This window comes from Apus apus, chromosome 9, assembly GCF_020740795.1.
Source record: "Apus apus isolate bApuApu2 chromosome 9, bApuApu2.pri.cur, whole genome shotgun sequence".
NCBI classification, from domain to species: Eukaryota; Metazoa; Chordata; class Aves; order Apodiformes; family Apodidae; genus Apus; species Apus apus.
The window spans coordinates 18,050,867-18,078,044 of NC_067290.1; the positions used below are offsets into that span (position 1 = coordinate 18,050,867).

Genomic DNA, 27,178 nt, shown 5'->3' on the forward strand with positions numbered 1-27,178 from the left:
ACCTCAGGCAACCTGCTTTCCCCTCCTCCAGAGAAATCCCACAGCTCTTCCCCTCCCCAACTTAGCTCATATTCAAACTTATTTTCAGTTTACTTCAAACTTACTTCCAACACTGCAGTTCTGTTCCCTTTGGACTGATTACAATGGTGAGCAACAAATGCCATAAAACAAAGTATTGGCTGTCCTACAAATAGAGTTGGGTGGGTGGTGTGTGGAGGGGCACTAGAAAGAAGAATTTAAAACCAAGAGCAGACTGAGTTCCTCACACATCAGCTGATTTCCAGCTAAGAACAATTCCTATGGATAGGAATAGCTCCTCTACAAAAATCTTAATCCTTATTGGAGTTCACTCACTTCTTCAGAACCCACAGCAACCTAAGGGGCTGAGGGGCTAAGGAAGGTGGTGGGCTTCAGGGCTTTTTTTGGTTTTCCCAAATGTTTGTGGCTCATGGGTTCAGCAAGCCTCAGTTTTGGCCAAACCAGGTTACAGAGGTCCACTAAATGAATGACTGACAGTGATGGGGGAAATGAAAGTACCTGTAGACATTCAACACTGGAACTGGCATCATGCTGCATAAGGATATTTACAGCCAAACTGGATTCACACAGACATGCTGGAAAAGGCTCACAAATGGCATAAGTCATGCTTTTACGCATGCAAAGAATATAAACATTAAAGATGTCCTCACTTCAGAAGAGACAGCCAGCCCCTGAAAATAAACAGGTCTGTTGGAAAAAGAGGAACATTCTCCTCAGTCTGCCACAAAATAGGAGAATGGAAAGGGGGGGGGGGCTAGAAAAAAAGAGCTGAAGACATGGGATATTACAAATACCTCTCAGTTTTCACAATGTGTATTTCCTAAGCTGTTCTAATTTAGGTTTCTCCAGTTCATGTTGAGCTGAAGGAAGTTTCAGAGTTCACACCTGTAATTTGGGGAGAGGGGAAGAGGGTTACCTTTTTTTCCTTAAGCACATTTTTCTTCTGACATAAGCTGCATAATTGCAGCTACAGTGTAGATTTTATTGCTAGCACTCAGAAGAGTAAGTGCTCACTGACATGCAAGATGGGAAAGGTTCCTCCCCTGGGGAACAGAACACAGATTGATTAAGCGACCAGTAGGTATTTAAGGACATGAAAAATATTGGCAGCTCAGGGTTGCAGCTCTTAACTGCACAGGAATCAGCAGAGGAACAAAGCAAGCCTGCTGATTTCCAGCAGGGTGTAGCATTGGTGAAGAGTTAAGTCTGTAAGTTTAGAATTTTTTAATAGTAAAAAGGTTGAAAAGTAATGGCTTGCTCCTCCAGAGGCATGAATCAGGTGGTCCTGTCTTGCAGACTGCTGAACCAAACCTGGTAGGCCACATCCCATCCTGCCTCTCTCCTAAATCCTTTGGCAGAGATTGAGGAGCAGCATAGAATTTGCAGTAGCCACTTGATTTCAATAATGTATCTAGAGTTAACAGAAATTAGCATAAAATATATTGACTAATTGGATTATTTTAACATAATAAAGACAAAAAGGAGCACATGTTGGGCAAAGCTACAAAGGTAATAGTCAGGTCTAGACAGCACACGTTTGCTTTCAGTCCTACATTCAAGACCACTGTACCATGTTGTTTCTTTATTCTGCTTAATATTACCGTGGCAATATTAAGAGGATAAGCAGAAAGAAATACAAGATAATTAGGATTTCTGTTCTTTAAAGAGCAACAGTAGCATCCACATGTAGAAACATTTCAAAAACAGCACAGAAGAATAAATACATGACAAAACTGTTGAAATAACTTACATAAGAACTGCAGAAATATCAGCTACAATCCTTGTATCTTGTAGAAACAAAGGCAATGCACTTATGTTAAATCAATTTTATTTATTTTGTACAAAAAATATAATGTATACATTTAAAAATAATTTGTCAGCACTATTTAGACTTCTAAATTAATAACAATTATTTTTCAAGTGGTTAGCTATAAAGCATTTGAAAATTTAAAAAATGCAGCAAGATGTCACAAACAAGTTTATATAAACATAATGAGGATATTTCTCAGGGAAATCCCAACAGCTAAAGATAACTAAAATGATGCTACAACTCATTTCAGTTGTATTTGACTAGGGTATCATTCTACTACTGAATAAGCTTAATGAAAACGGTTTCTAGAAGTTGACTAAAGTTACATGTTCCCACATGTAACTGATCAAATCCGAGACTCTGAATCAGAGCAGAAAAATAAAAACCTGCAAGGCTATTACAGTCATATCAATTGTATATAAAGCTGTCTTGTCCTCCAAATTGTCAACACAACAAAGCAGAAAAGTATCAGCTTCAGGATAGCCTTGGAAACACCTTATTATAGCAATGAACTGTGCTGCCAGTGGGTCACACTGTGTTCTAACACGGCCCTTTAGTCTTCATCTTCGTTTGTGCTGCAAAGAAAAAGCAATGGGTTTGTCTTTGAAGACACCTCCAAAAAATTTCCCTTCCCCGTAGCATCTTTTGAAAATCTATCAGGTCCAGAAACACGGTGTTCTTCTTGCTCCTGTTCCTGTAAAATGCAGCTTGCAGTAGCCAATCCTTCAGGCTGTTCTGAAAGTCTAATTGCAGTGTGCATTTGCTTTTCTAATTCTTCTACCAATTTACCAGGAACAGATGAAGATTGCAAAGAAACCTTTGATTTTTCATCACTAACCTCCAACGTCGAAGTGTTTGTGCCCTGCCTTAATCCATTACAGTCAATAAGTGGAGCTGTCCTCTCCTCTTGAAGCATGCCTTGTGAAGAATTTATTTTCCCATCTTCACTGGTTGAGGACTCTCTCTCATCTGAATCAGAGCCTTCTGTCTCAGATGATGAAGTAGTGCTTGATTCTTCAGAGTCACTTGTCTCCGACTCAGAGGACGGCAGCTGTTGCTTGGAAACTGTGCCAGCAGCTTTTAACATGCTCTCTTCCTCTTGTACCAGCAATGCTGCTGCTTCCAGCTCTTCTAGTTCAAATCCTAAGTGAGACTTGGTGAGCATGGTTTTCTGCAGGGATTCTGAGAGTGCAGCCAATTTCTTTGACCTTTAACAAATAAAAAGATCTATTATTTAACTTTACATATGATAACGGGAACACAAATCTTAAGTATTTCTGCTATTCACTTAGTTTGCAAACAACTTTCTTCTTCAATTATGACTGCAGAAGTAGACAATACAGGGAAAAAAATTCCAACTGCTAACAATTACTAATATTTTGGGTAGCTTCTCCCCAAAAGCTAGACAGTATCCCACTGAAAGTCTTGAGTGACACTTTCAGAAAAGACACCATTTCTTTGCTGTTTCAGCAGTGCAGAGAAGGGAAAACAGATTTCAGAACAAACCTTTCTGGATTTTATGTCTTTAGCAGTGAACTCTGCAGCATGTGGGTTGCTGGATTAAGTTTACAGACAGCAAAATTCCACTACCATTCAAGATATGTCTTAAATGCAGAAGAACTGATAGAGCACAGGTGATCAGGTCCATCACAGCAATACATTCTCCTTCTTTCCCAGCTAGTTTTAAGCCCCCATGATAGCAGAAGATGCTCAACACTGTCAGTAATTGTGCTTTACTTTTCACTTGTAACTCTGCTGAAATATAATTCAACAAAAACATCAGGACCATTTAGATAAACATAATAAAGCACAAGCTAACTCAGCTTCAAATCTTTGGTAGAGCCACATCTATTTCCTCAAGTGTTTTGAAGTGAGCACATGCTTCACTAGAAAACGCATCATGGTTTTATAAATAGAGAGAACAAAAAGTAAAAGAGTGCCTTGAAATGGAGGGGGGCAGGGGCAGAGGGGAAAACGGGTCTAAAATAACAAACATACATCCTGTTTCTTGTTGTAGAGTTTTGCCTCAGACTATCAATCAACTTTTCACCACTTCCTGCAACAGCAGGTCTACTATAAATCCTGCAGTAACTGACTGGGTTTCATTTCCTCTGCCAAACCTGTTAACCTGCAAGGCATGACACACTGACACTGGAGCAAGTAGCTGATAATGTAATACATGACTCCTGCAAGGCAAAAGTTAAAGTGCTTGTTCTCTCAGTTGAATGATTTTAAAGATCTTTATATTCTATTTCCCAGGGGGCATAATTACTCAGTATAACATAGATGCTTCTTTTTTTTTTTTTTCTCCTAAAGGAATTGTATTTAAAAGTGGGGGAAGGGAAACTCAGGACAGTTTCTTACCCAGTTTACAGAGACAGTGCAAAATTTAAAAGCCGAACTTGGAATAAAACATACTAAACTTCTTTAGTTCAACCCATAGACTGAAAAACTAAGAAATAAGTGTTTCCGAGTAGTAACTGAAGCAAGAAGAGAATAGTTTCTATTTCTAGGATTTTAAAATCTAAAGCTGAGAATTACATAACAACAGTATCCTAGCAGTCTCCAATATAAACACCAGTATTCAATTTTAAAAAGCTGCTTACTTAACACTATTCTAATTTACTCTTTTGGGTGATATATTTTATTTTTGTTAAGAACTTGAATTTTTCCTGAAAAGTTATGGAAGATTTGAGGCATTGCCAGCCTAATTTGGAACAAAGCAAGCATTCTCCCTGCTCTGTAAGTAAAAAGAAAGAGAAAGAAGCCAAGTGATACATAGCAAGGCTTATGAGGCCTTGCAGGCAGGTGGTAACAGAACAACTGGCTTGCAGGGGAATCTGTTTCCTGAACATATTGGTGAGAAGCTGGTTTACACCCTGAGTCATAAGAGTTTATATCCCTTGAAAAAAAAGCATTTTGCTTTGCTTTTTAAACAGTCTCTTTCCTTCCTTCTAACTCTAGACATGTGTGCATGTGCCCCTTCCCCTCTAAGAGTGGTCAGTAATACTGAGTTGCTAATGACACGAGGGTATAATCCTTTTTCCTGACTGTCCAAAAGAATGCAACAAGCTCCAAAAGCTCAATGTGCATTCTGAGAGAAATCACTGGGTTTTACTCATTTTATATGTAGTTCCTTTTTAATTTTATTGACAGCCATGAGCAACTAACTGTAGGCACAACAATTTCCTCTGGTGATACATCTTCAGCTCCAGCTACCTCAGTTGCACTTACTTGTTTTTCTACTGCCGTTACAGGGAGAGGTTCAGTTTTGAAAGTTCTGTTAGTCCTGACATCTTTCCTATCATGTCTGTCACTTTGTTTTCCATCCTATTTGTATTTTTTGCCTTCTCCCTATTTCTGCTGTTTTAATTTTTTAATGCAGATTTTTCTGCTAGATACTGAGTCCTTGAAATCACTTCCTTAAAGTCCTCTCCTTCTCTTTTATTATTCTCTTATGATGTAGTTAACACTTTAGATACAGAAACATGTCACAAAATTGAATCAAATATTAAGATGATGCATGGTACCATGTACTTTGTAGCACTAATAAATACTCCACTGTGCTCCAGATTACTTAGTGCCAAGCATTGAGGAAGAAAATACACAGTGATACACTAATTTGACTCAACACACATTATGTTACTAAATTAGATGTGACACTACTGACAGATAAAAGAATGGTGCCTCTAAAGGAGCAAGTGTTTGATCACTCTATACACAAATGCATTTTTATCAATGCATTATCAAGAGGCTGGTGCCTGAGAGCTACAGATACCTGTTCCTATTGAAGAAAAAATTGAAAAAAGGATTCCTAGTCTGAAAACGTTGGCTTATTTCTTGAGTTATTAAAATATGCTATAAAATAATTATAATAATGATTTCATAAAGTAACTGTGGCTCCACGTTTCACTTGTGGTCCTTTTTTCCAAAAAGTTTTAACAGAACTACCAAGAGAGGACATGCTTTTTATCTTCACAAAAGACTAGAGGAAAAAAAAGTCACTGATTAAACACCCTGCTCTTCCCTTCAAACAACAACAGAGCAAATGGATACTCTGCTTGGATCAGTAAATGCCTGCAAGGGGCCAACAATTCCTCTGTCCTCTTAACCTCTACAAACCACCTTCCTTCAGCTCTCTCCCAGTGGTCCCAGCAGTGTGATGGCCAACACCAAGCACAAGGACACAGCCCATGAAATGCCAACAAGCACGGTTCAGGAAAGACAAAACAGTGGGGACTTCATGCAGACCTGCACAGCCTTCTTCCTCTCTGCACCACCAACGCCCCAAAGATCATGGTAGGCCAACCACAATAGGAATATTCTAATAAATAATTAAAGAAAGTAGAAAACCATTTTGCTACTTTTTTTAGCTCTGAGCCGCATCAGCTATTTGATTTAAACTGGATGCAAACAGCATAAAAAAGTCTCTTTTCAGTTACTCAGTTCTTAGTAGGCTAAATGTTTCCTCCCAACTTTCACTCTGGTTATCAAGTATGAACCATCCACAGAGCTCAACGTTTCAATATGAGAAACAAACTCAAATTGTCACACTCTTGACAAATTTATACATAAAGCAGAATATTCTACCCTCAACTTTCCAATCTTCTGAAGAAAAACAAATAAGCCCTTAAAGAACAAGTTTGGGTTTTTTCTCCCCCTATGCAAGGGACTAACAGAATTACAATTAGCTGTCAGTCCATCTTGTTTGGGTCAATTATCTAATTTCAAGAAGTGAGTTCAGGAGTGCATTTCACATCAGCCTTAAGAAAAGGTGGCAGCACTCCCTGGACAAAAAAAAAAAAATGAGGCAAACAGCATAAAAAATCAGAGCATGGAAACGATTTCAGTGGGAGACTGAGTCTCTGATCTAATGATTTCCCTAGCTGAAAGATAAGCAACAATTTAGGAAACAAAAATGAGACACCAAAAAGGAGATATGTTTTGGAGACTTGTAGTAAACAGGTCCTGCTATTTCCAAAATCTTTTGATTAGTGTTTAAGAAATTAGACAGCAAATACTTTAATTTTCAAGTAGGATTAATGGAATCACATGATTACTTGAAGACATGCTCATTCAGTATGCACATTTGCAGTAATGATATCTTATTATTATGGTAATAGTGTTCTTACATAAACATGCATAATATTCTTTAAAGGTGCTACACAGGATAATTATTAGTTATCAAAATGTCAGTTACTTACAGCAAATACTTAATTACAGGTTAAACTGATCAGATGCATGTTTTGTTTAATGTATGGCTTTGAGGAACTGATAACAGAGGCATCTCAGGTCTTGTGCATATAGTCTGGAATTAAAACTTAAAAGACAAAATTACTGGAATCCTTGTCTGAGCAGCAGGAGTTTCTCCAAGATCTAGAAGAAAATCTTATTCCCCAGGTCTCAGATTACGAAAGAGTAAAATAGGGGTGAAAGGGACAAAAGAATCAAAGGACATTTAGAAAATGAAGGAAGACAGACAAAATAAGAATTGAGGGGGAGAAAAAGGATTAAGGCTACAGGAAAGGGAAATCATTACAGGTTTACAGCAAAGCCCACCTGTGAGAAGTGATGGTGATGGAGACTGACTGCAGTGCTGAGGCACAAGCAGCAGTAGGGAAGAAGAGGAAGAAGGAGACAACTTCTCCACTTAAAGACTAATGCTCCTACAAACTCCAATTCTACCTTCTGTTGCAAGGAGGGCACTAGGATCTGAACAATCAAGATAGCTGTTCCAGAACACAGAGCTACTAGAAAAAGCTCTCACAGAAGACATATATTAGGGATTTGATTGTTTCCAAGGAAGATTTAATGTAAGTTGCAAGATTAGACAAAAGTCAACCTAGCCTCAAGAAGTTAAATGCAGAACTTGGCAGAGTTCTACAACAAAATCCTCAAGGCCTTCCCAGATGTTAGGATAAAAATAAGTAATTTTGTGTCCGTATACTGTGTCCATGAATTAGAACTAACATTACAAAAGGAAAATGTTTCAAGAAAAAGTGTTAGTGGGCTAGGCCTTTCCACCTGCCTGGTACTTACTCTACAGCCAATTCTGTTGCTTTAGCAGTTCAGTTATGTTAAAAACAAAACCAAAGCCACCCCAAACCACTCAAAGAGAACTTGAATATATGAGAACCAGCATTCTGCTCCTCACACTGTGTGAGGGATGGCACTGCCTACTCTACCAGGACATGGGAGTTACCAATCTAACACTGCAATTTGCAAACACAGGAGTAAACAGTCAAAATAGCAGCAAAGCCTTTCAAAGCAGGAGTTAGCAACATTTCACTATGGAATGAAAAAGGACTTTTCTTGTACAGGCACAAGCTCTAGCTTGTTTTTGTTTTTGTAAAGAATAGAAGGACTATTTCTCCTGCCTCATAAATTTGACATTGCATTTCACAGATGTATAGAAGCACCCAGTTTCCTGAAGCACAGTGTCAACTACACGGAAGATGTGGCAAAATGCAGCAGGATTCTCATTATCTACCCCTGCTCAATCATGACCAAGTCAGTGCACAAGTGCTGTTGAGGCAGATTGAGCTTGTCTTGCCCAAGCACAACACAAAAGCAACAAGCACGGGAACCTGTGTATCACCAACATTGACAACAGCTTTGGTCACCAGCTTGGTGTTTGAATGTAACTTAACTGGTCTTGGAACCAAGCTGGAACTTAACTAATCTTGGAACCAGCTCAAGACTTGTTATATTACACTGTTCTAATGTGGTTGGGGCCTGTTCAATGTGTAACAATGGCAATCAGTCCTCCATGCTAGTAACATTCTAACTTGGCTCTTCAGGGCTGACAAGCCCTATTTTAAATGCAAAACACTTTACATTAATTAGCTTTAAGCCTTAAAGGCAAGATAAGCAAGTCTCAAACAAAGAGTAGATACTTCAAGTGCAGACGTGTCTTTGCAGTGTCTAGGTCCCACCAAATATGAAAACAGGCCTGTCTCACTGCCAAGCTGCCATCCCCTGGTAGGCCTACAATTCCTTGAGATGCATCCACATACAAACCAGCAGCATGCTGTGCCAGTCAACAGGCCTGACAAATACAAGAAGGGCAGTTATTAATCTCCACTCAGCAAAAGCTCTGGATCCCTCTAGTAGTAAAGCCATTGCATTAAGCAAAAGGTTTTGTCTGCTGGATCAGAAAGTGTCCTCAACTGCCTTCATTTTATATATCTACTGTATGAGAGGCTACCAAGTTTACAGAAAAAGCATCAGTCTGTATTTAAACTACCTTTCCCAATAAGGCCTGGCAAAACTCAGACTTAAGTTTCATAGACACTGTCTTTCATAGATAAAACAGATAACAAGCAATACAACCAGCCAAGAGTATAACCACTTTAAATGTGTTTCAAATTACATCCTTGGCAGCATTGCTTAGAATTTGCCACAATTATTCCTTTAGTCAGAAGCAGTGCAAGTATTAAGACAATTCTAGATATTATCTCAGACATCACCAGACATTATCCCAAAGTAGAGTCTCAACAGTTCAGATATAGAGGATGTGTAAATTTAGTATCTGTAAGCCACTGCAATGTCAGCTCAACTGTAAGGGATAAAGACATTTTCTGCCTTGCTGCAAGACTGGTTGAGGTCAGGCTGGAGTAGGATGTAACTGCTGTTCCTGCATGGACTGTCACTGATGAACAAAAGGGAACCTGCAAAAGGGCCAAACTCTTCAGATCATCTTATTTTTCCCCTGCCCAGAGTGGTTCTTGCTGGATTCCATCCATCACTGCCTTCCAGCCCAAGCCTTATCTGTTCAGACAGAAGGGATATGAAGAGTCACTGTTCAACATTCAGTCCCTTGGTAATGCCAACATTAACTTCCCACAGGAACGCTGTCATAAGCTTGATGAAAATTAATATCCCTATGGCAGTAACTCTACTGCTTAAGCTCTCATGAAGCAGAAGACTCAGCAAGTTACAGCCAAACACGATATCAGAAGATAAGTAAGCTCATACAAGAATGACACAGCTGACAAAGCATCCAACTATTTTTATATATACTAGAGTGGAAAATAAATTGTTCTTCAATCTAAAATTCAGATGTCAGCTTTTACCTAGTTCTGCACGGCTGCTCAAGCAACCAAACTGGTGATTTTTGGGGAAAGTCTCTTGAAGATGCTAATTGAGCTCGCCCTGTCAGGCAACACCTAAAGTCACTTGAACAGCATATTCTGACACCCAGGGGTGGAGAATACAGCGGGGGAGAGACACACACTCTTCAATTACCATAACATAACTTAAATTTCAGGGCTTTAGATTAACAGTAGCATGCTTCCTTCAGAAAGGCAACTAACAAAATAAACTTCACATTTCAAACAGCTAGAAAGAAAAAAATATAATTTTAAATTCTTATTATACAGAATTTAAAGATAATTTTAATAAAATATTCAAGACATAAATAGCCTAGGTGTGATCAATCCCAACTGGTAACATAGAGATGTGATAATAGCCCTGACGGTGCTGAATGCAAAAGCAGACTGGACCTTTAGCTGGAATACTAGGAAACTCACCACACTAAAGACACCACCCACTTGCCAAAACTAGTCTTTAAAAGACATAGGTCACAAAAGAACCTGAGCCTCAGAATCTGCCTGAAGGTAGGAGACTAAGACTCAATTATATCTTTTAGCATGTGTTTTATACAAGATACCATATGTCACCATTTTTTATTCCACTTTCAAGGTTACTCCTAATGAGAGCTTCAAGTTACACAGCAGTCAATGACCTCTGACCATAGTGAAATAGTGTTGAAAAAGCAAGCTCAGAATCAGTGAACAGAAATATCCAAATTAAATTCTGAAATAAATTGATAGCAGAAAGCCCGTAGTCCTGGTTAATGTTAGCAGATCATGACAACCCCTTTGCCTGTCTGTACACACTGTGGTTACTGCAGACTATGACAGTGAACCTAACTTGACACTTTTTATTGCAAAGTACCTTATACATGCCTTTACCCCAACTCTCCACAAGTCTGGGGAAACTAGGCACAGATTTTCTGTCATCCAGCTCTGGGAACACAACTATTCTCTACAGTGAAACACGGATAAAGCATAACAATACTAGCATGAAGTTTAAGGCATGAAGTGGACAAGAAAATACACACAGCATCTGAACCACAGGGCAACTTTCATGGAAACAAAAGGCCCTCATTCAGAACAGCACAGATACTATTTTATACTTGTGCCATGCACAGAAAATACGGTAGGATCTTAATGAACATAAAAGTCTACTTTACATCTCTTCTCAAAAATGGCACCTCTATCCACAAAACTCCTTATTGTAGCAGTTAAACAGAAAGATTAATATGCAACATTTACTAAATCACGTTCCAGCCTTTATTAGCTGGTTAGCTCATCATAACCCTATCTGGCTTATGAGATCTGAAAGACTCCCAGAACAGGTAGTACAATTAACAGCTGGAGAGATAAAAAACAGCACCCACTATTCAACAGTTTCATGTGCTTAGTTTATTATACAGTTTCATAGTAAGAGGCAGAACCAATAGATAACTCCATTAAAACCTCATTAGCTCTGATCAATGAGTAGAGAAGATAAAAACAAAGCTGAATTTAACGTGTTAGTGAAGGAAAAACAGGACTCAGGTAGAAACTGACCTAAACTTTAACTAATCTTCTACATTATCTGCGGCAAGAGAAAGACAGATGAGTATAAACACAAAAGAAATAAAACAACATTTGTTCACATGATTTAGTACTAGATTAACTACTATCTTCATAGGAAAGAAACAAACCATCTCCCCAACACAGCACTAAAGACTGCTTAATTTCTGCACTTCCTTATGACAAGCCAGCTGCTAAAATAGAATGTGCTCTGTCTAGTCAAGATATTTTATGCAATTGCAGATAAGAATTATTTTTTTCCCTTTCTCAAGAGGATGGATTCTGATTTTGCACCTAAATAACTTACATTTACACACCTATACTGCCCATGTTTATACTTACTGTTCATTACATCTTTTTTTTACAACTCTTGGAAATACCAGTACCTTCAATTAAATTTAAAACTAGATTTTTAAAGAGATCTTTACATTCCTGCATATTTCATTAAAATAAGCAGAGGTGTAAGGAATGACCCTCATGAAAAAAAGGCCAGCAGAAGTCAGCTATCCTGTGGTAGGAGGCCACAGCATGCACCTTCCAACCTGCTGGTCAGTGCTAAGACCAGCTCCTGCACGTGCACCTCTTGCCTGGTGAAGGTGTCAAAGGATGTGATGAAGAGATTAGGCAACGGGTCTTGGCTGCATAGGAAGCTTACAGAATTTATTTTTTTCCTCCCTCATAAATGTCAGACAAAGCAGAGACTGGCAAAGCATTCACTGCACACTGAATCTTAACCCTAAGTATAGGAAAACCACACTATAAAAAAAGGAGTACTGGGTTCAAAAAGTTAACTGGGAGCACTGGGTTACATCTCCCTGTGAGCAAGATGCCACAACTCCAAACTGAAGAGCAGAAGTCCAGCAGAAGGAGACTACTTCTGACAAGAGAAACCCACCACTTGTCTTCCGCTGACAGAAATCTCTCCTGCACCATAAAACAATGGCTGATGTGGAAGAATCCCATGAATTTAAGTAGAACAGAAAATGCTTTCATCTTGAAATTCTGGCTCTCAAAGTGCATACATGAATTCTGAAACAGAGAGTGCAATACTAACACTGCAGTCCAACTTGCAGTCTTGTAAACATGAACTGCTATCTACATAGCTTAAAGTATTACAGTTTGTTAACCATAAATCAAATATAAAGCATAGCACCATTGTTTCCATGTAAGTGACTCATTTTATGTTAAGAAGTCTGATTATTTCAAGTTACTTTCCCTCTGAAATTCCACAGTGCTTCTTTCACAATGAATCCAAGTACTGCATAAGCTAAACTTCATTTTAAAAAATACTTAGAAATGCAAAGCTTTTCAGTACAGCTTACTGATGTGGATGATATTATGAAAATATTAATAAAACAGAATTAATATTGGGTTATAAAAAGAAACAGTCTTTATAAGTTATAAGAATACTTTAACTGAGCTTAGAAGCAGCTCCGTGTTGCCAAAATACCTTCAGTAAGTTGCAGCCAGTCCAAACATCTAACATTTGTACAGCTTCCAAAGTTATATATGATAAATACAAATTATGAAAGATGAATGGATAACTCACCACAAAACAGATGCGGAAAAAGGAAAACAATTTATGTGATAGTAAGTACTGGCTGCATTACAGAAATGGAACACTGAGAATTGTTCTACATTAAACCCATACCCCTCAGATTTCTCAACTGCCATTACCAAGAAGTTGGTCTTCCCCATCACCTCTGGTGGTCTAGGGAGAGACCACCCCTAACCCTGCAAATTATACAATTTGTATTACAATATGGGAATCAAAGGTACTGACACAAAGCAGTGCAGAAGATGTGGATTACAGTGTCAGGATAATGCTATTACAAAAAATACATGTATTACCAAAATAACAACAGTGACCATGGACAGGCTTACAGGCACAGTTATTCTCACATGACCCCACCCCTTTACGGTGGAATTTATCCTTCAAAACAAGAAAAGTCCTTGTAAGGTCAATCAGTTTTAACTCTGACACTGCTTCTGACTGACACCCTTAACACTTGAAGAGAAAACACCACCTGTAGCCTTCCCACTCACACTCCATTCTCATCTCACACAATCTAAACATAAGACACCAAATCTGAGCATCATGCAGAGTCCTGGCAGGGAAACAGATTTTTTAAGGGTCTAAAATGAGCAGCCGGCTCCCATCTTCTCAACCCCATACCCTGTTTGAAGGGCACCCAGTATCAAGATGCTCTAGAACATGATCATGCCTCTTATTAATACTAATAATACCACCACACCCCACTGGATTGGCTGCAGATCTGGCTTCCTGACCACGACAGGGCAACTTGCAGCCCATGTGTGCAGCATCTCACAGCTGGCACACACGGCCCAGCTCTTGCAAGGAGTTCTCAGGGAAGAGTGGGGACTGGGGGTTAGACCACAGACTAAACTATCATCTCATTCAACATTTTTTCTCTCCCATTCTACCTCTGTTCTGTCTTGAGAGTTACAGGGCCATGACTGCAAGGGGCAAGGGCACGTGGAAGAGACCAAAGTAGCTACTGACAAGGTTGGAAACCAAACAGGAAGATGTTATCAGCCTGCAGATCAGCTTCCCGCTTTGATCACAGCTGCACACTCCACAGGCTTAGAAAGGCAACAACTACACAAGCTCATCCTTCCCCCAGTCAAAACAGAAGAGTCAGCTGAGATGTGCTGACTGAGAAGAGGTGACACAGATTGCTGACCCTTCTGTAGGCAGCCAGGAACTGCCTCCCAACAACTTTGGAAAATCAAAGTAGTAGCCTGAGGGGGCAAAAAAAATGGCTTTCTTCTTTGCCTTTCCTACCCACAGCAAGGTGCATTCAGACACAGCCTGAAGGAATCTGAGCTACAGAAAAGTGATGGAATAAACAGAAAAACAACAACAGAAGAAAGAAGAGGAATAACATCAAAGGAAACTGCAGCTAGCAGCTGGGAGGAGAGATTAAATCCCTTGTTAAAAATCCATGTTTTACAGGGCTTGCTAAAACATATATAAAGGGGAAATTCTGGTACCATATCCACTTGCCTATCATATTTTTTAGCCTTCAGGGCAAACAGTGTTTTGCTTTAAGCCTCTTAAGTCAGTACACTACATTACTTGGGTATTGTTATTTACAAAGTGCTGTATGTGCACCTACTGCTTTACAGACACTGAAGTGACAGCCCAGGCCTTAAATAAGATGAAACATGTAATGAGAGGCATGGCAGCTCAAGATGGCAGTAAACAAAAAACTGTATTAAAAATATGCATCAAAACAGTGAAACAGGAGACATGTATCATGTGCTTGCAAATTAGTTACTATTTTTAAATCAAAGAACTGTGATCTAAGGATTAAGAGCAGATGACTTAGGATGAAAATAAATCTGGGTTTTCTACCAAATTCAGGCACCAACAGTCAACATACTCTGAGTTGTAAGGAAAATTATAGCACTTCCTCTTGTAAGAATAGAAAAAGCTGGTTTAGTATCATAATAAATTGCACAGAATCTCAAATACTTTCTGCACCAGACACACGAGGTATTTTTTTGAGCTATGCTATCTTTATGGAAACAGATAAGACACTACAGAATTACCCAACAACCAGGGGAAACTGAGCCAACTCATAATTACTCTTCACTAGTAAAATATTAAAACTTATCTCTGTCCAAATTTTTCCTGTTCCCTGTTCAACTAGATGGATTTTGTCTACACAATGGCTAAAACCAGAAATCTGATACTTACAGACAAGTTCTAACCAACCTTTAACTTTCTTAACCACAAACTACTGAGTTTATTCAGTCTCTCACCATAGCACAGGTCATTCAGACATGCACATTCACAGAGCCTTTTTTCCCCTAGTTCTGTTTTTCAACATCTTTTTTGAATACAAACTAGGATTAGCCTGTTTTAGCACAGTCCCACAAGTGATGCATTCTAAGGTCATGCCACTTCCTTCTAAATGATACTACCCTGCTTCTTCAGCTGAACATTGCACTCACCCTCTCATCTCCTCAGGGATAAATAGGTGCTCAGGTTCAAACTGTTCTCAAGTATGACCCAACCTATTATTCTGGAGCTGCTGTCCTCAACTCCGATATTTTCCAATCCATAACTGTGATCTACAATCTTCTACTGTGAATGTACCATCTTATACTTGATTGTATTAAAATGCATGTTGTTAACCAGTGCAATTTATATTCTACCTTTAAATCAGTAACTTTTTAGAAGAGCTATGCTGTATTTTCTTACAGATTGTTAAAGATACTGGACAATACTCTGACACTCTCTTAACAATGAATTATCTTAAGTTTTCCTAGAACACTGACATATGAGGTGGTACATAAACTGAAATATGCATAAAATGAACCTCACAGAGCTTGCAAAGAGACCATTTGAAGGTGCCACTCCCATTGTTGCTACAAGCTTGAAAACCAGCTGGGACATCTAGAAGTTAATACACTATTACAGGCCACCAAAGAAGTGAATGAAAAGCAAATCTAATGCAGCATGACTACTCAAAACAGTAAGCAAATGTAGTGCTGCATGCTGAACTAGCTGCCAGCAGTAGTAATGCCAGCTTGTAAAGTCTGCAAAGAAAGAATTGCAGTAATTGGGGATGAGCTACTATAGCAGTAACTATGTGGTATATACAGGACAGCAAAGGTGAAGCCCACGCAGCCAGATAAAACACAGCTTTCTTGATGTTTTAAGGAAAACGTGTAATCACAGGAATTGAGATTTTTTTGGTCCATATCTTGGACCTATATGGCACTTACACCAGAACAGCAAAGGAAAGAATAGACTTCAAATTAAAAATCTGCAAAGACCAACAAGTTGCTTTGCAGGGACTTGTGGGCAAGGGAATTAAATGGCTATAGTGTTTCCACCATGACAATACTACTAAAGAAGGACAGTGAAAAATACAATCCTCTAATTACAAGATAGATCAAAATAAGGGATTTTGTGATGGCAGTGATAGGGTTGTTACACTCTGATAAATACCATAACTGGCTACATCAGAACACAAGTTAAAAGCATATGCTAATGGCAAGGCTGCTTTCAGAGCAGCAACATGAATGCAATTTTTTTTTTCTCTGCACCACCTACTTTGAATACTGGAGTTTTTAATCAAACCTGAAATTACTGCAGCTTTCACTAAGCTAAGGTTAACATGGGCAGCAATGAAGGTGAAGTAAAACCTAAACTACAGCCCAAGCAGACAGTTGACCACGAAACTACAATGCACATAAAATACAATACACTGGGGTGTATTCTTCCTAAAGTCTTACCTATATAAAGTGCTTTAAACATGCTGTACAAATCAGTTTAAACCTACAGAGCCAAGAAGCAGGGTTTTCATCCAGAACACATTACTACTTATGTTGTTGTTCTTCTGAATCACAGAAGAGGTTAACAGCTGAAAATCAGCATATTCCTCTAACATCCATTAATTTTTCCTGTCAATACATTTTCCCCCATTAAAGTTCAAAAATTTAATAAACTAACATGTTAGTAATACACCATTTGAAAACCTTTCAGGATAGTTTTATTCCTTGAATCCTCCTGTCTGAACTTACTATTTTCACAGTAGAGCTACCAAGACAACAGGAGTTACTCTAATCACGCCTCATAAAACCTCATTAGTATCAACCCAGAACACAGTAAAAAAGTAAAGACAAAAAGATTTTTCAAAGCCTGTTTTTACTCCAGTATTTTGAGTTTTAAAAACCCCAAGTCACTAAAGAAAACAAAAACAAGAAGAAACAGTTGCAAAAAAAGGCAACCAAAATAGTTTCTGCATACTTTGAAACACTTTTCAAAGCTTTCCAAATCAATGATGAGTTTCACAAATTATTTTAACATATCATAGATGTTAAAATTCTATTTACATGCATCTAAAAATCATAATATTTGACTACACAAGCTTAAAAACTATGTAGGCTAAAGTGTTTTCCCAAATGTAGCAAAAGCTTAAGATACATCTTTCAGGAATGCTGTCTTAGATAATCTGCACACAAATGCTTTTTGCCCTACAAGCAGCATAGAATAGGATATAGGGGGGCTAGTCTGTGTAATAAAATACAAAGGAAATAAATAAAATGCTCGATGAGAGAACTTAATGCAAATTAATAACAGACCTAAACAGCTATGCAAATACTTACATGAAACTTTTGAAGATTCAGTGTGGTGCAGTGTGTTTAAATGGGCACAACAGCCATTAAACCATAAGCACCACTCAGCCTACTAACATTTTTGTCAAGAATCAGTCTTATGCCTTCAAACCCACTCTTTTTTTGCAAATATAAAGACATGGTAACTTGCAAAATACATTTTTAGAGTCAGTTAAAGCCAAGAAAGAGCTCAGAATAATAAAAAAAAAAAGTTTTCCCTCTACCAAACTTTAAGCCATGCAATGGACTGAAACTGTGATGCTAAAGGTTGATTTCCTTACTTCCTTGTGCACTTTACAATCTGACATGTCACAGGCAGTAAAAATCCTAAATATAATGGATTTTATTTTTTCCCCCTGAAACATTTGGGCTCCTTAATGTCTTTGCAACATCAGGTCTTAACACTGCAGGCCCACTTTGCACTATATTGATTAAAACAGTAATTCAGAAAACCTGGGGAAATGAAAAGGGGGCTGAACAATCACAGTCAATCACATCACCTCCATGACATGCTGTGAATGTAATTAATCCTACATTTATTTAGAGAAGTTCACACCCTACACATAAAGCAGCAACTCCCTGCTGGCTTCAGACTAGATAATTATGTTGTACCAAGTACTAGGTTTCGATTATAACAAAGACATGAAAAGGAAAACAGACCTAAGAAGCCAGCCTGCCTTCAGGGTATGTCTCACTGCAAATCAAGAGAAGCAAATATAACATGCTCAGGAGTATCTGAGTTAGCTTTCATTTAGCTAGTTGCAATAAAGGAAGCAGCTTTTACAGAGACTACTGATAAATGCCACCAGGAAGCCTGTTTTTTACTCAAAAGGAAGTATTCCATACTTGAACTGGCATGTTACACCTACAGTCACCAAAATCAGCAAAATTACATTTGTCTTAGAGCACACATACAGGTGAAGTTTTGAGTACAGAGCATGCATACATCAAAGCAGCCTATATACTCATACAAAAAATCAAGGTGCAGACAGAGTTCCACAGGACACACAGCTCATCTCTCCACATACAGATCTCCTTTACTGCAGGAGTTGAAACAACTACAACACAAATAATGATTTTATATTTTGCAATAGAACAGATCCTGAATACATATGAGATGGTAAGTTAAAAAATAGAAAAAGTTATAGTGAAAAATACAACAGACAATACATGGGATCAAACACATTACTCTGCACTAAATGCCTGCTGGACACAAACTCCTAAGAAGTCTCTCAGCTTTCCACCCAGCCACTCATGTCATGGCCAGCAGGCATCATGCTGCCAAGCTACCAGAAGTTAGATATGTACAACAGTGGACAACAAAGCACCATGTGAATAGAGACTAGCACAAAGGGGAATACAAAGCACTGGAGAAAGACATCAGGCAACATAAAGGAACCTCAGTACAGTAAGAGTCAGTGGGTAAACTACTCTGACACCTATAAAGGACACAGCTCCTATGAGGTCACAGACACATCACTCTCCTCCAGCAGAAGAGAAAAAGTTCTGTTGCAAAAAACCTACTCCTAGATTCCTCTGGTCTTACCAGCCCATATTACAGCCATCAGACAACCAGTGGTTTCCCCACAGCTCCTTCTCCTCTCCCTCATCTCCTTCTGCTCAGAGTTAGGTGTGAAAAATGGAGAAAAGCTCAGACTTAGAAAACAAATTCAGTTAGAAGTTCACCTTGGCAGAGCTGACATAAGTATCATAGTGGTTTGTAAAAGCTCTGACCTAAAGAAAAAAAAAGCATGCAAACTAGACAAATTAAATTTAATTTGTTTATGGAAATGAAACTAATAACAGAAGTGACAGCAGGGTGGATGAAAAGCTCACTTAGCAGGGGGATCAAATGAAGTGATGACATGTCATTATGACCTCAGGGGTTAAAGATGCAATTTTCCATCTGGCTGCATCTGGCTTTTCAACAGAAATGTTGACACCACCTGCCGAGATTTACTACAAGCTGCCTCCATAGGTCTTTGTCTAGCTTTTGTTACCCAGGTTAACCTTTACTTTTCCCCTCTTTTCTGACTAGTTTTGCTGAGCAACATGCTTCCTTTCCTTTCTTCAAAACCCAGTGAACAGTTAAAAGGGTTTAAGTCCCACTTGATAAAATGCATGAAATTTTTAACTGTAATTTCATAAGCAGCTCAAAGAGAGACACTAGAAACCTAGAAAGCAGGTAAAACAAGATTTAAAATTGCAAACAGGAAGATGAAGTTTTAGCTACACTGCTAGTATCTTGCAGTGACCAAGACTTCTAGGAATCTACTTTACAAATAGTCACAGGTACTCAAATGAAACTTTGGAACTGAAAAACTAGCTTGTACTCATCATACACAATTGACTATTAGCCCCCTTCATGTGTTTTATTCAGCAGCTTAATCATTTCCAATTCCACATAGATTGTGCTCAAAATAAATCATCTTTTGCCAGCCCAATGACACATTCACTTATTCATCTAATTTAGCCACAGCCAAGCTATGGTCTCAAAGCAAATTTGTAATCAGCTATTGACACACTGTTGGCTATCACTGCTTTGTTTCCACATGGAATATTTAAAAACTGGTACGTACCAGGGGTGTTCCCCTCCTCGAGGCTTAACCTGGATCAGGACTATATGCTTACTACCACTAGATCCACCGATTACATTCTCACCTGTGCCCAACATTTTTTCTAAACCTACAGTGCCCAGACTTTTCTCTGCAAGTACAGGTGAGCTAAAAAGCTTGGTGCCAGCTGTTTTTGAAGGGCCCAGATTGTCCGCTAAAAAGACCCTATAGTCTGTTTTAACTGTTTAAACCAAGAGGGTACCAACCTCCACAGGGACTTGGTTACGTACCAGGGAAAGTAGACAAGCAAATAAAAACCCTCCACGTATTTTGAGAGAGCCCTGGGACTACAGCTATGACAAGAGGAGAAAATAGAAACCAAGAAAGTTAACGAAGCTTGCATGGAGCAAAGAATAGCTAAGAAACAAAACAGAGAAAACATCCAGACTGATGAGTCTCATAAACAACCTCACCGAAAAAACAACACAAAAATACCTGTAAATACCTTCCCCTCCCAAAGTTCTCTCACCACAAAGACAATTTACCTTCTTCCCCTGGAATGGAAGATGTACCACCCCCCTCTCCAGATGCCTTATGTACCAGGGGGAGCTGGGAACTCCTGTCATTATCAGACAAGTCATCACTCATTCCTAATCTGCTAAGATAATTTCTGAACAACAAGTAAACTTTGTTGTTCCCTTCAACATAATGGAAAAAACAGGTCCCTGTTTTCTTCACACATGCTTAACTTCAAGCACAGGCTTCACTGCTGAACTGAACAGGAATGACTCAGACCCATGCTTAAATGCTTTCCTGATTCAGACCTGAAAAATAGGAATGGTTTCTGCAGTTCCTCTTTCTCTTGTTCTCCTAATGACAGACAACTATTGTGCCATGTCATTATGACAATAAGATAGCTTAATTGCCCTCTTCCCAGAAGCTGTCAGTTCTGCTTAACTGGTACACAATGTATGCGTCTGGGAGCAAGTGCGTTAATATGTCAGTCAGTTCTATCTACCATACATTTTCTTCTGCTGCATTTAAAAGAAAGCCTTAGGTTTTATAACTTGCTAGACATTCTGTTCCTCGATATGGGCAGCAGTGACATTACTGCCTCATGACTCATTTCTTTGTGAAAGATGCATGAAATAACTTCCATTTACCTTCTTCACCTCTTCTTCAACCTGAACATGAATTTCCCCATACTTCTACTTAAGGTGTGGCCAAAAAAGGCCTCCTCAAAAATGACAGTGTAAAATGAACTGGCTGTTCCACTAACTGATCAGGATTGATGAATCACAGTGTTTGGAAACACCTGCAGTGGCCTTAAAATATTTTTCTGCATTGTTACCTACAGGAGCATAGTCACTGAGAGCATACAGAGAAGAATATGAACCAATAATATCTACATGAAGTAATAAGCAGCTGTTAACTGGAGGACTTTATAAGGAGCACTCTAAGGTCACACCTAAGTATACAGCCCATGCAAGATGGCTCAATTCTCTCTCGTATTATCACTATGATTATTACCAAGTTCCCTCTATTTCCGTCAATGCTTCTTCTGTCTTGTGCACTTATTCTTTCTCCCAGCGTCTCTTGGTAAATTGTGAACTGGAATGCAACAACTATTTTTAACTACTGTTTTCTGGGTCTATATGTTGCTATATTAATCTGACAAGGGCATTTTTTATGTTGGTAATGCCTTGCTTTTCAGAGAAATACTACTTGAAACTCCTACATGTATTTTGTGGGGCTTCAGAGAAGGCTGTCTAAACACAAAAAAGGCAGGGAGAAAAAGTAAAAGCTGTATGAAAAGTAAGTATGACAAAAGCAATATAAAGCTTAGGAAGATTTGAACATGCAGCTTTCCTCGTTCATGTAATCCATTTCTCACTGATGTCCTACCAATACTCTGGCTTTTAAACCACAGTGAAGTGGAAGCCAAAGCACATTGCCAGGGAGAGTGAGCTGGCAGGCAACTAGAGGGGCAAGAGTACACAGGGCAGAGATGTGTGACGCTTCTTCTGGTGTTAATCATCAATTGCTACAACTGCTACAGTCCATAAATCAACTGTTCCATAGAGATGAAATTATTTGCATGTCCATCTGACCAGAACTGAAAGTTGTCAATTCTACTGGCAGTTATAAATCCAATACTGAACGAGGAGTCATTTCCAACCTTTTTCCTAATATTACACAAGTGCTATATAAACATTTTAGTTCTAGGAAAGATCACAACAGAATGAATTCCCCAGAAGCTGTTTCTTCCCCAAAACCATTATTAATGAAAAGTCACATTTTATTTAAAATGCAAATCCTCCTTCCCTTCTCCAATGATGTCATTACATGAAAAATTGCACTGAATCTCTTTGCTTAAGTAGTAAGAATTGCTGGACAGCCAAGGTTACTAAAAAAAAAAGACTGATCACATTTCCATTTGTAGGAGAGAGCATTTCTTATCATTTTACTGGCACTTGATCACAGATGAAGTATGTAAAAACATTTCTCACATCCGTAACTACTTAAGAACTTACTTGGTTTTTTGAATCCAGACGCAATAGTCTGTAATGAAGAGATCATTAAGGATGTAGGAAGGGTCATTCTCCATAAAAATCTTGTGAATGTCCAGCAGACACTTCAAAACTGCAGCTTTTCCTGGAAATAGATTTTGTTTTGTTTCTGTAATTCATTAGAAGTCGTAATAGATAATCTTTACAATCTTCTCACCTTTCAGGTTTTAATAACTTTGCCATCTACAACCATCTTGTAACTTCAAGATGATTCAGTCTCAGAATGGCAGTAATATGACTATGCCTTCAGCATCCACATCTATGTGGATGGGAGAGCCTCTGAATTCAGGAGGAAACTCTGCAAGAATACAGCTCCAAGACACAGTCATGCATGTAATCCCCTGCAGCTGAAGCCCCTCCCCCAGTTTTTCCACTTCTGAGCTGTGCTGGCCCAAACTTCAGCACAGCCTTACAGTGCACCATATTAAAAAAAAAAAAAGGCAAGCTGAAAATTAACATGAAACTCACAAAAAATTCTACTTCATCATTTATCCAAGGAAAGAGAATCTGTTTCCCTGTATGCCTACACAAGTAACTGTGTTGGAAAATAACAGTGGGAAGATGCAGCCTGCAGCTGGGTCAAGCACACAGGAGTCACAGAGTTGTGCAAGCCAGTGTGAGCAACACGGTTGCCTACCATCCAACCACTGCCTTAAATCAGGCAGAACTTCTCCTCCTGTTAGTTACAGAATAAGTTGTCAAGCTGAGCCTCAGAAAACTCACTTCAGGCTGATGAAGGTGCCATTTGACATACAGTTGATAAATGCAATAAAAAGATTAAAAGCTTGAATGTTTTCTCATTCCACAACAAGAAACATTTCAGTAGTCAGTTTAATTTTCTTCATATGCAACCACTGTTTATGAGGAATTGATTAATGTAAGCTCCAATTAGCTGGATCTCCTCCCTTAGTTTTCTGATCAAAGCTGCTAAAGGGTTAAGTGCTAGAACATGAAAATAGAGAATTATTTTCACTGTTTAATGGGGGGAAAAAAAAAACAACACTCAAATGAAAACAGCCACTACTGCAAATGGAATCTAATAACCCTCTCCCAAGAGGCTGGCTCCTCCTAGGCTATGAAACCTGAACATGGATGAAATTACATTTTACAGATTTAAAAAAAAAAAGAAAAAAAGAAAAAAAGGAAAAAAAAAGATCAGCACTCCCCCTGCTGTTCATGCACCAAATTTGTTTGCTTGTTTTCGTGTAAATCCATGCTGAAAAAATAGACAGAGAACGATAGTTAAAGGATGTGGAAGATGGAAATAAGGAGAAAGAACCTGGAGAATACAAAGCCATGGCAAACAGAACTGAAAAAACCCACTGGTTTGAAAGAAAGCAATTATAAAATCCCAAATATAACTGATTAACTTTTAGATTGTCTCACCATCAATGCTTGTCAAGCCAAGCTTGTCAAACTTTACTATTTTGACTAGCAAGAAGTGTGTTCTTTCAAAAAGAAATTATATGTGGAATTAAAATTTTGCTAATTTTTTAAGGTTCTAGCTGTCAAGCTGCCAGCTTGAACCATTTACCACATCTACTACTGTTACTCATCTGCCAAGTAACAATGTAAATTACTGACTGTAACATTAATTCTCAATAAAAAGTAGTCTTTCTTCATAAATTAGTTATGGATTACAGTAGTTTAATGGGGCCTCTAATCAGGGAGGCTGCAAATCTTGCCAGACTTGGTAGTGTAAGGGAACCCCAAATACATATAGGCAAAAGACACACAGAGAAGGCAAACTATCCAACACTGGCTTTCAGAAAGTGTGTCTTACACATGCACCTCATAAACAAGAGGGCCTTACACAAAACTGCATTTAACTTCCTGCCAGAGAAATAAAAATTAAGACCTGGAGAGCAAACACTATTTAAGCCTTAATGTGGGATATTCCAGAACACACAGATTTCTATTTCTATGAAATTCCACACCATAGGATATGCCTTTGGATATCTGCCTCAGCAGACATCTAGTCTGAACTTCCAGGCTGTGGTTATATATTCAGTAGTATTATTACTTACACTGGCTGAAGGACTCTTTGTTGCACTCCTTTGCCTCCCTCTCCTCATCAGCTCTTTATGGTGTGCCTCTGCAAGTGTTCATGAAACCAAAAAGCAAATGGGGCCAGAGAACTGGTGAAGCCAAAAGGCTTTTCTGGTAGTTACATCAGTACAACTCACTGAAACAAAGCAAACCTAAGATGTACTACTTTTAAAATTTATGCTTCTTTGTAGCCCCAGGACTGTAATTTTTTTTAATTATCTGTACACTGGACTTAAAAACCCATGGCATAGACAATGAAGTCATGCCAAAGATAACCAATTTCATTTTCTTCACACAGCTTAATGAAGCAAGCACTTTTAAGTAAAGGGTGAAGGAGAAAAATCTGCTGAGAAAAACAGCAATAAATGTTTAAGAGCAGGCACAAGAAACTTTGATGATAATATTGGGAAAATGTGAAGGCTATATTTTTAAGTCAGTTTTTGCACAGCTTCTGTGTAAAGTCACAGCTCTGCATTATATTGATCAATAAATACACTGGGTTTTATGCACAGATACTATTTCCTCATTGTTAAAAAAACCTAGTTATATTTAGAAGTACAAATTAAAAGATTCCAACTTCTGTAACAGAATCAAATATACTTGATCTTCTAAGATATCTGAATTTAAGATTAAGAAATTTAAAGTATATGACTTAAAACATACTCTAATACCCTCTATTTTTTGGTGTGAGGCCTGTGTTAGAGGCAAAGAAGGGTAACAACTAACCTGTAATTGGGATATACTGCAAGATGGGATATCAAATCTAAGTACTAAGCCATTGTTTTTCTGAGACAAGGGTGGTTTTCTTTTCCTGATATAAAAAAAAACATTAGACTGCTGTTGGGGAGAGGATGAGTTGCAGTTTCAGAGAAAAAAACAGCCAAGAAGCTGAGCAGAAAAGGCAAAAATCGTAAAAGTCGGAGATCACTGGATTCTTCTGGAGTTCATTGCTATGACAGCTGGTAGATGACAGCCAAAACTTTACTTCTACAGTTTCAGAAATCCAGTTCTTTCCACAGATTACTTCAAAAAAGGGTACAATTTGACCCAAGCTCTATATCTGCTTTTTTATATAATAACCTTGATATAATTACACTATCATGCAATTATACCAGCTTTCATACTGCCTATTTGGAAGCAAAGGAAATTAATAGCCCCATCATTCTATTTTACAGTGTTATTTTTCCTGCAGATTTCTGTATGTTTTTCCACATTTTCAAGAGCAGCATGCACCTACAAGATAAACTGAAATTTACTATCTCATTAAAGAGGTAACAGCATTCTTAAAAACAAGAAAGAACTCTTATGGACTTTTAAAGGAGAACATCCTTGTAATAACTTATACAGTTACTACCCAGTAATAACTACCCAATAGTACTGTTTTTAATGAGTAATTATATAATCCTAAATCTAGTGGTGTTAAGTTCTGTATGGAAAGACAGTGTATTTTATATTGCAGAAAAGAGCTCAAGTTTTGTCTCCATTATCAGCTCACAGGCTGTAACTTCCAAATCAGTATTATGCAATGGTAACACAAGGTCAATAAATACCAACAGAACCAGCACACACCACTTGTTACAGACCTACTGAAAAGAAAAAGGGATCATATATTTACATAAAAACCACACCTGATAAATTTGTTAGTCAACTGTCCAATGTAGCACATCTGTTTTCTTGGAAGTGGCACTGCAGCTGGATGTACCACTGCATTTCATTACCTTTTTTTAATCCTATCCAAAGAACATGTAAATGCAGTAGATATCCCAGCTAACTATGCTGAATTTTGAACAGTTTTGCTGAAACGTTTCAAGTATTAGAGATGACTAAAACAGCAACTGAAAACATTTGTTGAGGACCTCAACATTAACCAGCTTAATGCACTCGTCTTACAATCCACACTTTGGCAGGAAGGCTTAATTCAAAGTAAAAGTGTTTCAACCACACATAAAAATCCTTAATAGCTTAAAAATGCAGCATCCTGTACCTTGGAACTGATCCACCAACACAGCAGTATTATTTTTTAAAGTCAAGTGACAAAACTTGAAGCATAACAATTCAGTCCCATCAGAATTCTTTACTATTTTTAAATAAGTTTACTTACTGTGGTTATTATTATCAAAATACCAGATTATACTATATTTCAACTTCTGTTACCAGCATCCTGAAAGAAACTTCAAGTCAGGATGTGATCAGCTCAAACTGATGTTAACCTTTAAGTTAAACGCTGGTTCTCTTGCATACACATGAAAGGGAATAGTTTTATGGTACTTCTTAATTGAATTACCTGTTACTTGACAGTCATTATGACCTGTGCTCATCACACACACATTGCAAGGCAGTGCCAAGCTGGTTAGGCATCCT

At 38.3% G+C, this 27,178-nt stretch overlaps 1 protein-coding gene across 4 annotated transcripts in view; it reads right to left on the reverse strand.

The window, feature by feature from the left end:
• Positions 1 to 1,850: 1,850 nt before the first annotated feature.
• The window catches only part of SHQ1 (SHQ1, H/ACA ribonucleoprotein assembly factor), a 47,372-nt gene continuing 22,044 nt past the window's right edge, over positions 1,851 to 27,178 (reverse strand). For all 4 annotated transcript variants that reach the window (XM_051627552.1, XM_051627553.1, XM_051627551.1 and 1 more), the window contains exons 11-12: positions 22,733 to 22,853; positions 1,851 to 3,057 (exon numbers count right to left, since the gene is read on the reverse strand). In XM_051627552.1, coding sequence (XP_051483512.1) covers positions 2,403 to 3,057; positions 22,733 to 22,853 — 776 coding nt within the window. In that variant the 3' untranslated portion in view covers positions 1,851 to 2,402. The remainder of the gene's footprint in view (positions 3,058 to 22,732; positions 22,854 to 27,178) is intronic.